This window comes from Salvelinus namaycush, chromosome 1 (genome assembly GCF_016432855.1).
Source record: "Salvelinus namaycush isolate Seneca chromosome 1, SaNama_1.0, whole genome shotgun sequence".
In the NCBI taxonomy this organism is placed as follows: domain Eukaryota; kingdom Metazoa; phylum Chordata; class Actinopteri; order Salmoniformes; family Salmonidae; genus Salvelinus; species Salvelinus namaycush.
The window spans coordinates 46,233,802-46,249,916 of record NC_052307.1 but is presented as its reverse complement, the minus strand read 5'-3'; the positions used below and the strand labels follow the sequence as shown (position 1 = coordinate 46,249,916).

At 41.7% G+C, this 16,115-nt stretch overlaps 1 protein-coding gene across 3 annotated transcripts in view; it reads right to left on the bottom strand.

The window, feature by feature from the left end:
• The window catches only part of grin1b (glutamate receptor, ionotropic, N-methyl D-aspartate 1b), a 51,802-nt gene that overhangs the window by 19,727 nt on the left and 15,960 nt on the right, over nt 1-16,115 (bottom strand). For 2 of the 3 annotated variants that reach the window (XM_039003512.1, XM_039003520.1), the window contains exons 4-13: nt 9,830-9,892; nt 9,069-9,166; nt 8,571-8,692; nt 7,766-7,940; nt 6,447-6,591; nt 6,060-6,146; nt 1,620-1,758; nt 1,359-1,486; nt 605-769; nt 356-474 (exon numbers count right to left, since the gene is read on the bottom strand). In XM_039003512.1, coding sequence (XP_038859440.1) covers nt 356-474; nt 605-769; nt 1,359-1,486; nt 1,620-1,758; nt 6,060-6,146; nt 6,447-6,591; nt 7,766-7,940; nt 8,571-8,692; nt 9,069-9,166; nt 9,830-9,892 — 1,241 coding nt within the window. The remainder of the gene's footprint in view (nt 1-355; nt 475-604; nt 770-1,358; nt 1,487-1,619; nt 1,759-6,059; nt 6,147-6,446; nt 6,592-7,765; nt 7,941-8,570; nt 8,693-9,068; nt 9,167-9,829; nt 9,893-16,115) is intronic. The other variant, XM_039003527.1, reaches the window with a different exon arrangement.

Below are 16,115 nucleotides of genomic sequence, written 5' to 3'. Positions count from 1 at the left end.
TGAGCTGACGTCTGTCCCCAGTGGGATGTCAGTGCAGTTCTTTATTTCACGTGCCTGTGTTGTGTTAAGTTTCACTTGCCACAGACATAAACAATTATTTCAGCTGTTCATTACAAATGCATGGGGAACCTGTGGCATAGGAAATTTATGGGGAATTTCCTGATCCTATGTGGCTCAATTGGTTAAGTATGGCACTTGCAACGCTAGGATCATGTGTTTGATTCCCGCTGGGTCCACCCATATGAAAATGTATGCATGACTGTAAGTAGCATTTGATAAAAGTGGCTGCTAAAAGGCCTATATTATTATTAATGTGATCAGGTTATTACTGTACACAGACATGTCGTTGTTTTACCTGAACCGGTCTAATAGGTAGAGCATCACCGCCACCACATGGACCGATAGACCCACCAGCAGCCACAGGGTGCTCTGAAAGGGCTGCATGAACGAATCCAAAGTACTGCGTGGTATTTCCTACAGTCAAACAACAGCCAGTGACTCATTCACTCTACTGTGAGTAGTACTATACTGGGTCATAGTTGTAGGAAGAAAACAATAGCTTCAATGGGTGCCTGTCTGAGCAGCAGGAGTAAGAGCAGCATACCTTTTTCACGAGGATGGTAAGCCCCTGGTACTTAAAGGGTTTTGAGAACTCGATGTACTGGGCGCGTTCGTTGTTGATCGTGAGCGGAGCCACAATCATGTCTGCCAGGCCACCCAGGAGTTCTCCCATCATTCCATTCCACTCCTTCTTGTTGCTGTTGTTTACCTGATATAGAAAGAGAGGGGCATCCACTGTACTCTACATACTTAATCGACATTTCCAAACCTGATTGATGCTTGGATCAGCCAAAAACGGTTTGATCACGAATGCGATCCTACAATTACATAAGATGTCGGACTAAATTGCACTTTAGCATTATGCACATAACCTGTACATGTACCCTTATATTATTGCAGTTAGCAAAGATTTTGCCTACTGGACAATTTTTTAAATATCCATTCATTATCTGTTGTTGTTGTTTTTCAATTGGTGATTTTGTCTAGAAAAACATTGTCCTTTCGCAGCCTACACAATATACAGACAAAATTCAATCAAATCGAATGAACTGGTCTGTCATTTGTGGGTCCCAATAAAGTCATTAAATATGAACTGTGGTGAAGGTGGAAGATAACACCCAGGAATACACATTGATTGTCATTTCACACATGTAGCCAGTACTGCACTGCATCTAGTGTTGCATGTTCTGCATTTCTCTGTGTGATAATAAAGATTACCTTGAACCTTAAGGATGGTATTCCATAGCACAAGGGGCTTCGGTTCTAAAGCTGCAGAACCATATGATCATCTTACTTACCCGCTCCTGTGTACCAAACTTCCCATCAGCCACCAGATGAACCTCATAGGTGAAGTTCATGGTATCCGCTAGTTTAATCAAGAGGTCAATGCAAAAGCCGTAGCAGCATTGGGGTACTATAGGCTGTCCTATAATGGACAAACGACAAACACAAAATCAGCCGAAAAGAATTATATTGAGAGCAAATCAACATATACAGCCAATACAGACTGACACTATACTGAACTAGTACTTGTGTATATCCTGTGGCTGTCTTATTACCTGGGATGGTTCCATTGGGGCCAGTGCATATAACTTTCTGGACATCTTTAAGTCCATTTACAGTTTTTTCTTTTTGGCAAGTTCCATCACTTGTTGTGGGTTGGACATAGACAAATGGCTCCTGATGAATGGTTACTATCTGTGAACAATAGAGAAGGACATGTATGGTGCCAGCACATTTTGGCACAAAATGCTTGGGTGTATGCATTAGTGCACACCGTAGCAATTTTTTTTGCCACAGAAAACATTTTCAACAGAAACAATTGGACAAATTCAGGTAGGTCCCTCCCCGTTTCTAGCCATTTGGTTCCTAGTGAATACACCCCCAGTTATGCAAGACCAGGGCGGTAGAGTAGTAGGTGCAACTTCTAAACTTGTTTTTTCTCTTGATGTACAGTATGTCACTCACCGACAGTCACTCAATGAGCCCATCTCATAAAATGTTTTAGATTGGCAAGTTAGTCTAGTTAGTCTTGCCAGCTATCTAAACCATTAGTAATCATAGCCACATTACCAACCAGGCACACAGGGCATGTGCCCAGGGGTCCTGACCTTTAGGGGGCCCCCATTGATTTTGTTAGTCCCTGTCACTTAGATATAATATTAACATGGCATAAGTCATGGCAAAATGTGTAGAATTGCAGGAAATTTGCTTTTAAAACTGCAAAAAAAATCTCCCCAACCCATGGCAAAATGTGTAGTATTGCAGGAAATTATCTTTAAAACTGCACACAAAAAAAGTTATGTAAAGCAAACATATTTGTTTACCTTTTGCTAAGGGACAGATTGCAATTTACTGGGGGGGAGGGTTTTCCAAAATAGGGGAGGGTTGTCAAACGTATTTTTTTTGCTTTGGGGAGGGTTGTGTGTTTTTTTTATTTGGCACATTGGAGGGTAGTGCATTAGTTTACCTGGTTTACATGATCTAGTTGCAGGTTTTACTATATAACTAGCCACATTTACTCATCTGCTTGCATGCACCTCCCCTATATCAAGGTGTTTTGGTAGTTCCCTTATGCACTACGCTTTTTTCCTTGTGCTAACTTTTACAATACCACAGGTCAGTATAGTCTACCAGTCTAACGATCCATCCTGCCCTCTATCATAGTGACAATAGTGCTAGGTGGATCGTTTGTGCAGATCTGGTATAGGCTAACGAGCAATCATACCACACATAAAAGCATTCAAAGCTGCATACATTTTCAATATGAAACCACAAGAACAAATAGGAATACCTAAAAGGCAGTGGAGATGCAAGGTGCATCATTGCGCAGGAAAGCAGACATGACAAACAGCTCAACAAGCTCCCCTATTGATTTTGTTTTGGGGCAATATAATTGCAGACTAGCCTACAACACCACAATGCAATGAATCCTTTCATTCTTGTTTTCAAGCGAGTACTAACTTCTACTCTAGGCTACAGTAAAAATGTCAGTTGAATAATGGCAGATTGTGATTTATATGTTTCATTCAATTTGGATAAGGCACAGTAGCAGGTCAGTCTGGCTGTATTTTTACTTCTGATTCTGAATGCGCTGTCAGTTGCAGATCATCATTCTCCCAAGTCATCCTATAATAATGTGTCCACATATGCTCCCGCAGGCCAATTTATTCAGAAGAGCTTAACACACGCTCTGCCTCCTCTCCAATCCGAGCGGCTATTCTTTGCGCACATAGAAGCTAAAGCTTCAATATGGCCTTAATATTTATAATTACACTTTTAAAATGTATTACCTTTTATATGTGCCAGAAACACAACCAGTCACACATTTTTCATCTGAGTAGGCTTCTTCAAAAGTATCCTGTAGGCCTGTACATGTTCATCACAAACATAAATTCCAGCATCTTCAAAATGGCTTGACATTAACCAGGTTTCCATCCAACCTTTTAATGTGAGTAAAGTAGCCTAACATGTCGGATAAAAAAATGTCACATCATGAGAAAGCAGGCAGTTTATTAGGCTACAGATGAAATAATGTATTATTAACTTCACAGGGTGGTGAAAGTGCACAGTGATGATGTTGATGCTCCTTTCAATAAATATCTAGGGTTTTATTCTGGCGAAATGAGGATCGATGCTTGGCTGCCATTTGACAAATAGAAATGATCTCGTACTTTTATCCATAATAATCTCATCATGTAGTAGGCTGTACCTGCACTGTATCTGCAAGCTGTTGGTTAGAGCGAACATACCAATACCAGTGTAGACACAATCGCTATACCTATATACAATTTTTTTTGTGACAAACCATCAGTAGGCCAAAATGCTAATATATTTTATATTAATATCATACAGTGGGCAAGCCTATAGGCCTATGCATGCAAAACGCTAATGAATTTAGAGCTACAATCTCTGACAGCTGAACCTTGATGGGGACAATTATTGTTCTAGGAAAGTAGCCTAAAAAAAAAACGAAAAAATAGGCTGTGAAGTTTTGCATGTGCATCGTAGCCCAATGAATAGTGTTTTTATAATTTGTTATAATCTGTTTTTAAGGACACGTAAATGTGTCTAATTTGGCCAATATCCCTTGTTGGCTGCGCCAGGTCGGTTCTGAATGCATATTGATGTCCGGTAAATTTCTCAAATGTCTGGTAAATTAAAATCTTTACTGTCATGTTGTCTGGTGCCACATTTTCCTAAAGGGAACTCTGAAATGTGCATATTGTTTTTATGCAGATTTTAGAATATTTGCATGAAATTCGGTCGCCAATTGGATGGAAACCTAGCTATATACACCCAAAAGACTCTGGCAAGTGCACTAGTCCCGTGTCACATTAATTATGCCTGCACATCATGGTTCGCCAGCAGCCCCAAACATCTAAAGAATAAGCTACAGACCTGACAAGATTTGTACTTAAACTCCCCCCTAATACTCATCTGGAGGTTGAGCATTTTTTTGTCTGTATCTCTGTAATTGTATATGTATTTATGTAAAATAAAATAAGTCCCAGACGTTATTGTGCAATTTCGGTCACTTAAAAAATATTTCTGTATATTTATATATGTATTTTTTTAACTGTTGAAATCAATCAATCAATCCAAATGACTCAAGAGGGAGCCCCACGGCACTTGATTTGGGCCGGGTTCGGACTTGCCACGCTGGAAAACAGGGGAATTTATTGAAAGTTCCAGGAATTTTGCAACCCTAGTTGCACCATTGTTCTTACATAATATAACCATATGCAATTTCAGTAGCACATGTCTTAGAGTGATGGACTGTCCCATCCCCGCGGCCTCAGCAACAGATTAGTCCACGAGACAGGCGCGAATCAGGCGGATGTATTGTGCACCATGAAAAATATATATATTTGCCATTGCTCAACTAAAGACATCTCAGTCGACCAAAATTGGGTCAGCCCTAGTAGGGAGGGATGTATTTTTATTTTTGTCGAGATTGACATAGTCTATTATTGTGGTGTTGAACAGGCAAATCGTCATTTTGAAGTGCCCAAAATATCCTTTGTTCATTGGTTGTGTGGTGCACTGGCACAGAAACCTGTTGGCGGGACAATTTGTTGCATATATTTTATATAATTATAAATATGGCATCAAAATGTGGAAAATCATTGTCTGCAGCTGCTTCTGATCATAGTGTAATGAAACAGTTAGGGAGAGTGATCTCTCCGCAATGGTCAGCGAACCCTCAACCTTCTGGCCCATAAAGCATGCTAAAGTGGAAAAGTTGATATCAACGTTTTTTTTATGACACCTTGAGTTGACCAGTCCCCCCCCCCTCAGTGAATATAAATCGGTCCCTAATAAAATACTTTTTATGCTAACAGATCCCTTTGTACATATTCAACTATAGTTTTTAATCCCTGTTATGTCCTGATCTGTTTCACCTGTCCTTGTGATTGTCTCTATCCCCCTACAGGTGTCGCCCATCTTCCCTTGGGTATTTATACCTGTTTTGTTCAAGTCAACCAGCGGTTAGTCTCTGCTCCTGCTTTTCCCCAGTCTCTCTTTTTCTCATCATCCTGGTTTTGACCCTTGCCTGTCCTGACTCTTAGCCTGCCTGCCGTCAGGTTCCTTGGCCTCTACTCTGGATTATCGACCCCTGCCTGCCTTGACCTGTTGTTTGCCTGCCCGTGTTGTTACAATAAACATTGTTACTTCACACAGTCTGCACTTGGGTCTTACCTTGATTACTGATAATCCCGGTGCTGAGTTAATGTGTAGAAGCAAATTGTATAGCTAATAGGATATGTGTTTTGTAGATCGACTGAGGTGAATGAAGCTTCAGCAACCAATGTGATAATGGCAGGGTTAATTTTTGCTTGTTTTTGCTGTTCTCCTAATAGCATTTTAGAGTTAAGTTAAATTAAACTTTCCAAAAATGTATTGAATGGGGGGGATAAAGCCCACTTCCCCTCCCCCTCCAGACCTCACTAAAACTCAGATCCTGGCTACGGCCATGTGCTGGACGTAGTTGCTACCTTTAGTCTGGTAGACATCTGGTATCCTCTTGGCTTCTCCGTCTCTCCTCCTGGCCAAATGATCTTCCTCTGCGGATTCATCACCACCTACAAAACCAAAGAAATAGAATGGCTAGAATGGGAAAAAGTAATTCAGACAATCATATGGCATCATATGGCAAAACAATCATATGGCATGCTAATTTAATTGGGCTAGTCATTTCACCTCTATGTACAAACCACCCCAAATATTAATGTTCCCCATACAACTTGGTTTTATACATTTGATAATAACACAAGCACAAAATGATAGCACCAAAGCATAATTACTTAACGTAACACTTAATTTTAAAAATACTGTATTATGTACAACTGGTAACATAAAACATTTAATAAAAACCCCCGTACTTGGGTGCCATTGAAAATGCCCACTTGCACCAGCCTGGTCTTTTGGTAGTTGAGGATGCTATAGGTAGCAAACCGCCTGTCACCATCGTCATTAAACTCAATGCGTCCTGTCAGGCCATCTGGGTACTTGGATGACATCAGCACTCTAGAGTCCAGCGGGGAGATCGGAGGGATGGCATCATCAGACAAATCATCCCAATATGACATGATGGGCTTGGTTGATGAGAGGGGGTGAGATGGGAGATTGAAAACAATGAGGATGAAGGGAGGAGGGTGGGGATGGGGGATGTTTTTGAGACGATAATGCAACGCATTTCGAATGAAGTGTGTGTTCATCAATTCAATCTGGAGTGCCAGAGTGCACTCAAAGTGCGCTCTGTGCATTTGTAAATTCAGAATGTTGTCAGATTGTCCATACATAAATTCATAGCGTTTTGCTCTTGGAGCGTTCAGAGAACACACTCAACGCTCTGGCCGAGGATTAGGTTTAATGCGAGCATTCTGACCACACAACAGCAGTCAAGCACCCAAGCTAACTGGTTATGGTTGGCTAGCTTGATAGCTACTTCCAGACACAAATGAGAGAACACCACACTCTGACCATTTTACTAGCCCTAGCAGAACTGGTTTGGCTGATTTCATGTTATCCATGTTGGTGACTGTAACTGTGTGGCTGGCAACAACGTTTACTGACACCGGCCATATTCAACGGGTGTTGAGCATTCGTAAATGAATCAGTTATTCTGCTCTCTGGCAAACTGAGGCGAGAGTAGATAGCCAAAGTGAATTTACAAACGCACCCTAAGTCCTCTGATGTAGAATCCTCTATCCCCTTAATTCTGAGTTCTGTCTATGTAGTCTTGCCAAAAGCCAGACACTAAATTTTGGAGGCAAAGGAAATGCAATTCGAGATGTACCCACCAAGGCTAGCCCAACCCGACTTGAATTTGACCTGTATGGCCTAAATGCCAATGAAAACTAAGCTTCATTTCTCAGAGAATGCACAATAAAACAGGGATGATTTTCAGGGGTCTGACTTGGTCCACTTCCAATTAGAACTGCTCAGAAAGGAGGCCTTGTTTTCAGGCTGCCCTCCCTCCCCTGTCTCCCAGCAACCTCGGGTGCCTGGGCCAGCATGTTCAGTTTTATGTTTTGGCCCTTGTCTAATGCTTGTCTTATACTGAGGACCATACAGGACTGTTCTGGTTATATTCTGGTTATTTCAAGCTGACTCAGACCTACTTCTGACTGTGTGTAAATAAACAAAAACAAAAAAAATGTGTTTGTTTAGTTACTCTCACTATTACTTGTGGCCTTACCGTTTGAAGAGCGGTCCAGTCCTCCAGATGTTTGTGTTGCCTACACAGCCGCGAGGCGGTTCTGTGATGTTCTCCTTCTCAAAGAGCTCCTGGATGGACTGTGCCACCACGGCCACGGCATCGTTGATATGCGCCGACTCGTTCTTGCCGTTGATGAGCTGAAGGCCGAGCAAGCCTGACCAGTCAACAAAATCACAGTTTTAGAGAAGCACTCGACACGAGATGGCTAATATTAGGCCATGAACAATAAACTTGCTTATATGGAAACAACAAATACCTATTAAGGATAGGAGTTAGGTTGGGGATGATACTGTACAGAACATCGGTTAGGGCAAAGTGAGCATGTTGAAGTGAAGGTTATGTACAGACGTGTCATACATGTAGCCAGGTTTAAAAAAATGCAGTTGTAGCTTACCATCGGCTTTCTGTTACACTTCAATGTGGGGGTAGCAACACACTTTTTCTAAATTAGCTTATGAGAGCCAGACACTCATATTAATGTGAATTCAAAGCAATGTAGAATACCAAAACCTCTATTTCATTTGTTGTCTACTGAAAAAATCACACAAAATAAAAATGGAACAAACAAAAGATGTTAGACATTTAAAGCACAGTACAATGAGAAATCACTTGTTTTAAACCTTTAAACAAACAAATGTTTAAACGTTCAAACATTCAATGTATTACACACCACACTGATTTGCCGATGAGGATAAAACATTTGAATAATAAAGCAATGTGGCCAGCATGACCGATCTGTCGCACAGTCTGTGAGAGAGGCATAGGGTATAGGAGCAGGACATACCATCTGGTGCTTCACTCAAAGCTTTACCAGACATCTCCCTCTCTCCAACCAGCCACACGTAGCCAGAGCCCGTCATGTTGAGCTGGCGCGCAGCTTTGTAGACCGACGCTGCTTCGTCCTCGCTACAGTCAGATACACATCATTACCACAATGGCAGCTCCAGTCAATCCCCAGTGACTACACCAAGAGTACAATATATGTCAATGTTTATTTTGCTCGGTGCAATAAATGGTGAGTTCATCCAAAATGTACAGGACCACTACTGGCCAGGGTACCAATAACATAGGGACACAGTATATTTGTGTTTTCATTGTTAATATATTATTATTATATTAATATGATATAATATATACTGCATGTATGTAACCTGTATTACTATATACTACTACTGTATAATGATGTCATTGAGTCCTGGTGGCCTCATAATAAAGACATGTGTCTGTGTGGTATATGAGGTTTAGAGGTATAGTGCAGTGAGGGATGTAGATGGGAGCTGACCTGGCAGAGAGGATGATGACGCGAGCCTCCAGGTCCTTGGCCTCCAGCAGCATGGATGTCAGGTTGGTGTCTTGGCTGAACAGGAGAACTTTCTCTGCCTGCAGTTAGGGGACAAAATTAGCAAGGAGGAGAAGGACTCAGCCCTGAACCATGCTGTCTTCAGCTCTTCTTTTTCATTTGGGGGGGGGGTGGAAGAAATGGAGAAAAAGGTTCCAAGATAATCTGTTTAACTGAAAAAAATCGAAGCTGGTAGGAAAAATTGTTCTGCATTTGTGCATGCAAACTGAGGGTTATCAAGACTCCAAAGAGGAACGTGCAAGTCAGAAGTAGAGGGAGAAGAAGATTGATGCAACCGCAAATCAAAGTGGTGGAGGAAGGGAGGAGGGTGGTGGTGGTTTCTTTCCCAAAGAACAAAAGAAGAAGGAAATGCTGCAGAAAGGTAGGAGGTGCCATCTGGATTGTGCCTGTCCCACACGTCCAGATCTCCACAAACTTTGTCAAAGTAATAGACTTGCAATCTCCTTGGTTTGAACACATGCAACCCTTTACACAAAAATAAAAAAGGTTGGAGGGGGCATTTCATTTTGCTGAAAATATACTAAAAACCCATTCTCGACTGAAATCATAAAAGAAAATGTAAAAAGACGTGCTACCAGGATAAGGATATCTCTGGAATCGGTTGTTGACTGTTTGACTTTCTAGTTTCTAGTGGCTACGTTCAGAGAATTGGTGGGCGGCGTGCATTGACCATGCAAGTATACCTTGGGTCCTCGCTTGTTGTCATAGGACAGTTGGTCGAGGTTTTCATAGTTCTTGTTTTTATTCTGATGAGTAATGTGCACAGAGAAAATATGCAGACACAGAAGGATATTATAAACAGTTATAAATGGTGTGCAGTAAAGCATTCCAACAAATCTCCACTTTTCTGCTTCAACTTGGGATTCCCAACACTGGGGCTTGCAAAAACATCAAAGGCCTGCTCACAGCATCACAGATTCCTTAGGTTTTAACTGTCTGACACAGGCATGCTCCACCATGGTGTTGTGGGAACCAAAAATATCCCCCAGCGACATTGCTCATTCAGTAGTCTATAGTCATTCTCAAACGGAAGGCCAATGGCAAATGCAGCAAGTTCACCAACGTATCTAACTGAAACAGCATTAATATCTAAATGTAGTATAATCAAATAGGACTGTAGGAAATGTATTAAGCTAATAGATTATCCGGAATAATTACGTCTTAGTGTTGCTCTTGGACAATTTTTCACAGATCCTGTATCTGAAAAGCCACCAGCCAGCAAGTTCTCTTCATTAGTATATTTTACTAAATATCCAAATTATGTTTCTCCCTTATTCCTCTTGAATTATTATTTTAAAAACTGTGTGTTGATATAATACAATAAGACATGCAGATGGTCTGTCTAGACACAAAGCTAAAGGCTACAAGAATGAAGTTCTCAGCAACAGCACTGAGTGCAGAGTCCCTTAAATATCCATTAAATGCCACAAGGTTTGGAACCAGAGTCTTGGATCTTTGGATAAATCAGCTAAATATAGTGTGTATATACTATATATTGCGTATATACAGTAGTATTTAATTCCAATGGTATAAAAAGGTCTGAAGATCCATAGCTTTAAAAGCTGCTCAGGTCTACAATGTAAACCCAATGATGTACACAAAACATAACAATAATAAATATAGTCTATATCTATGTGTGAAGCTAATCATACATGATTTATATTAATGACATATTAGTCTGGCGTTGCTATACCTCCAAAATCACGTCAGTGTCACACCTCCCTTGGAGGTATGGAGAATTTTGTATTGCAAAAAAGGTTTGAATGGTCTGCTGGCTCCCAGCCCTCCCCCCACACGCCCGTAGAAGGGGTGCTGTGTGTTATGTGTATCACTGTTTTCCGTCCGGGTAGTTGTAACCTATGCTAGTCAGTCTGCGGCCGACAGTCTGCGGTTTAAGTTTATTGAAATTGAAAGTGGATTACACTGGTAAAGTCAAATGTCACATACTTTTAATGTGGGGCTATGACAGTCAATTGCAAATGTCTCTTATCTCACCACCACTAATGAGATGGGTGTGCTTCATGCATGTCGCGTTGGAGCTTCTCAAAGTCAGGGGGCGTGGTCGACAATACACACCTCATCTCTGCTGTCACATCCAACCTGGATTGATGTTTGGTTTTAATGCAGACGAGAGCACTGAATCCAGCTTCACACAGATATGAGCTGGCAAAGGGTAGCCTACTATGAAGGGTAGCCTACTATGAGTTTTATGGTACTTTCAAGACAATTGGAAACTCAGAAAAATACGAGGTCTAATCATAACATCAGTGATCTTTAGGTCGGAAAGTCGGAGGTCTAGAAAGAGGCCCGAGTTCCCGAGTTGGAATTCTGAGTTGGATGACCGTTCAAAAATATTTTTCCCAGTCGGAGCTCGTTTCTTTCCGAGTTCCCAGTTGTCTTGAACGCACTGAAGTCGGAAGTCAGAGATTTCCGAGTTTCCAGTTCCGAGTTCCCAGTCGTTTTGAATGCGGCATTAATGCTTAGAGGGAGATGGCAGGGTATTCTTTTTGAGTCAGGAACCAAAACTCCTCTGTAGTGACCCCTGAATGTGTTGTCTGCAGCATTCGGTCACATGACAGCTCGATCATCTGATCGATTTCACTTACCGGCATGTCAACTGATCCAGGATTACAGTCAAACGGATTGGGAAGCAGGTCCCAAAGTGCTCTTCCAAGTCTTGGAGGTGAGCAGTCATCGCTCGTGTGGGACACTTACTGATGCTGTTTTCTGTTATTTTCTTTTCATTACACAGGTCAACCAAGTCTGTTTTTGTTTACATCCACTGTGACAACAGTTCCTCTCTCAATTCTAAAAATCTTTCCAACACCCCCCTTCGATAACCATCAAGGCTTGGTGTGAAATATGCTCCGATCCCATATCTCCACATAGTTTTGCAAACAGGTGTGCGCTGTGGTTTGATGTACATTCGAAGTTATCTGCTGCAGTATATCTCCGAGTTCTGTGCTCAGCTCTTTTGCCGCCAGTTGCTCTTGGTGTATCATACAATGCGTCCATATGGCAGAGGCCTGCCTGCCTTCACGCCATAGATGGAGCCCCATCTGTGAAAAAGCCCACCATTCGATCCCATATGGAATCTGTTTTTCGTCAGTATAGCCACGCAGCACATTGAACATTCCCTATGCCGTTTCATGCTCAGGAATCGTAAGACATAACAATATGTCCTCGCGAATAGCAACCCCCAACATGTATAGCAAACAAAAGTCAATGCATGGGCATCTCGGCCCTCACAGCTAACGTCCATTTGGAGAGCATAAGCTGGGGAGTTTCTTAGTCGTTCAGAGTTTCCTCTTAATTGCTAGCAATAGCATAAATGATTTGTTTAACAGCATTATCTGAAAAAGGTATTGATGTGAGTTTCTGTGCCTCTGCCTCCCCACACATTGTTTTCACCATTTCAATTGCGTCCGGTAATATCAAAGTCTCTGCAATAGTATGTGGTTTCATACTATAGTGTGCCTAGCCATTCATTGTGGGAATGATTCAAGTGCAATGATCAAGTGCGGCCTTTTCACATGATCTAAGGTTTGAAGAATTTTCATTTATATTTTTTAGGTTAACCACATTACAATGATTTTGAGATACAAAGACGATATTATAATATATGTATTTTTTGTTTGTATTTGGGAAATTCTCCCACTACCCCATTTTCACAGCCCTAGTTTGGGAACCGCTGGGTTAAGGTAATGGTTTTGGTTAGGGACGTCCCAAGGATCCCGGATAGCAAAGACCCTATGCGAACCGAACGAGTGTGCTCGCATACTCCCTTAAAATACCTTTGCTTCAAAAACAGAAACAAATAGCAATATTACTGTTTGTCCATCTTGAGACACTGTAGCTAGTATACACTTCCTCAAAATAGTCAGAATTAATCTAGGATAACTCAAGAAATCTGTCATAAATGTTCACGATTTTGCAGAGATCTAGGTTGTGCAATTCTAACTAAGATGTTAGTGCAGTATTTCTCAAAATAAAAATGTGCATAAACGATTTGTCTCTCGTTGAATGACTACAAACACTTAATTGAAGAATCCCTACAGTTGACCAATCAACGACGAAGGGGCGTAAACTTCGGCTACCGACTTCGGCTTGCCACGAGAAAAAATGTTGTGTGCAGGAACAGCCGGGAAAAAAATGTTACAGAAGACCAAAACTAACAAAAACGTCACAAAATGTTGTCATAGTATATGCACGAACTGTTCCGAACTGTTTCAGATTGGAAGCATGTGTACGCCTTATACAACTGGGAACTCTGAAAAATACGAGGTCAAATCATGACGTCAGTGATCTTGAGGTCAGAGCTCTAGAAAGAGGCCCAAAGTTCCCGAGTTGGATGACCGTTCAAAACAATATTTCACAGTCAAAGCTTGTTTTTTTCTCAGTTCCCAGTTGTCTTGAACACATTGAAGTCAGAAGTCGGAGATTTCCGAGTTCCAAGTTCCCAGTTGTTTCGAATGCAGCATTAAAGACTATTTATGGTCATGTGTGATGTTACGTTTGATACTGAAGCTCTGAGGCATGCGTCTCTGAGGCATGCATTGAAATCGCTAAGCAGCTAACTTTGAAGCAGTGTGCATATGTGTATCACTTTATCAGAAGTACATCATCAATGATGTCCGAAGCTTCATTTTTTCAGCACAATTTGGTGAAAGCGCCGAAGCCTTCAGAAAGCCTTGGTTTCCCATCACTAGCATCTGCATTGGCAGTACAACATTTACTGCAATGCGGCTTCTGCAGAAGTCAGGGCATTCATACTTCTTTCGCTTATGGGGAGCAGAGCAGATCTGTTGTGAAGGAAGTTGTCAAGGAAGTGAGTTTGTGTTTATGCAGGATGTACTGCCCCCACCTACCATCAACCAATCATGTCAATGCAAAGCTATACGGAGCTATACGGAGCACTCCGCATTGTTACAAAATTTGAGTGGTACATGGAGATGTGTTACGGAGCTTGATTTGACCTCCACAAGCCTCTGAAGGCTCCGCAATTGTGCCACACCCTCTGTACAGAGCCTCCGGACTCCATTTTTTGGATCAAGCATGAATCGGCTTTAACTGAGCTGCTAGCTAGCTAGCTAACTTTACACACTGTTTAGCTAAGGGAATTAAATGTCATCAGCTAGCTAATTGTTTCCTATTTCCTATTTGTTAGCTATCTTGATGTAATAATTGTAAATTAAAAACAGTCTCCAAATGCATTTGTAGCCATGGAAGAGGGGGAAATTGCAGCTCCAGCTATCAGTAAAGGGAGACAGTACTGTGTGTAGTAATAAGAAGATGAACAAAAGATGGCGGACTGAAGATGGCAGTGTAGAATGCCTTGTGACTGACCAAATAATAGTACTATTATGCTGACCTGCTCACTCGTGGGCAACAACATTCAAACTGGATAATACCTCAAAACAACAAGTCAGGCTAGAGAATTTTATAGACAAACACTACCAATGCAGTCAAAACAAAAACATGGCTGAGATTAAACATGGAAAGAATGGAGAATCAAACTCAATTTTTTTTTCAATAAATATGAGCCTCTTCAACTGACACAAATTATCTATTTTCACCACCCTGTACAGTAAGCATGGAAACCGAACTGCTAAAATCTATAAATGATAAATAAAGCATGCTTAAGTTAAAAAAAAAAAAATATTTGTCACAGGTGTAGACCTTATCGTGAAATGCTTACTTACAAGCCATTAACCAACAATGCAGTTCAAGAAATAGAGTTAAGAAGATATTTACTGAATAAACTAAAGTAAAAAATTTAATAAGAAGTAACACAATAAAATAACAATAACGAGGCTATATACAGGGGGTACTTGTGCCAAGTTAATGTGCAAGGGGTACTTGTTAGTCGAGGTAATTTGTACATGCAGGTAGCGGTAAAGTGATTATGCATAGATAATAAACAGCAAGTAGCAGCAGTGTAAAAACAAAGGGGTGGGGTGTCAATATAAATAGTCCGGGTGGCCATTTGATGAATTGTTCAGCAGTCTTATGGCTTGGGGGTAGCAGCTGTTAAGGTGACTTTTGGACCTAGACTTGGCGCTCCAGTACTGGTTGTCGTGTGGTAGCAGAGAGAACAGTCTATGACTTGGGTGACTGGAGTCTTTGTCAATTTTTTGGGCCTTCCTCTGACACCGCCTAATATATAGGCCCTGGATGGCAGAAAGTTTAGTGCGTACGGCCCAGTGATGTACAGGGCCGGACGATGTCGAGCAGTTGCCATACCAGGCTGTGATGCAACCGATCAGGATGGTGCACGATGGTGCAGCTGTATAACCTTTTGAGGATCTGAGGACCCATGCCAAATATTTTCAGTCTCCTGAGAGGTGTTGTCGTGCCCTCTTTACGACTGTCTTGTTTGGACCATGATAGTTTGCTGATGATGTGGACACCAAGGAACTTGAAACTCTTGACCCACTCCACTACAGCCCCGTCGGCCCTCCTTTTCCTGTAGTCCACGATCAGCTCCTTTGTCTTGCTCACATTGAGGGAGAGGTTGTTGTCCTGGCACCACACTGCCAGGTCTCTGACTTCCTCCCTATAGGCTGTCTCATCGTTGTCGGTGATCAGGCCTACCACTGTTGTGTCGTCAGCAAACTTAATGATGGTGTTGGAGTCGTGCTTGTCCACGCAGTCGTGGGTGAACAGGGAGTACAGGAGGGGACTAAGCATGCACCCCTGAGGGGCTCCGGTGTTGTGGATCAGCGTGGCAGATGTATTGTTGCCTACCCTTACCACCTGGGAGCGGCCCGTCAGGAAGTCCAGGATCCAGTTGCAGAGGCAAGTGTTTAGTCCCAGGATCCTTAGCTTATTGATGAGCTTTGTGGGCACTATGGTGTTGGTCGCTGAGCTGTAGTCAATGAACAGGATTCTCACAACGATGTGAGTCATTTAGGCAGGTTAGTCTGTAAAGATATACATGAGATGAAGGCAAGCCTTAAAATGAGCCTT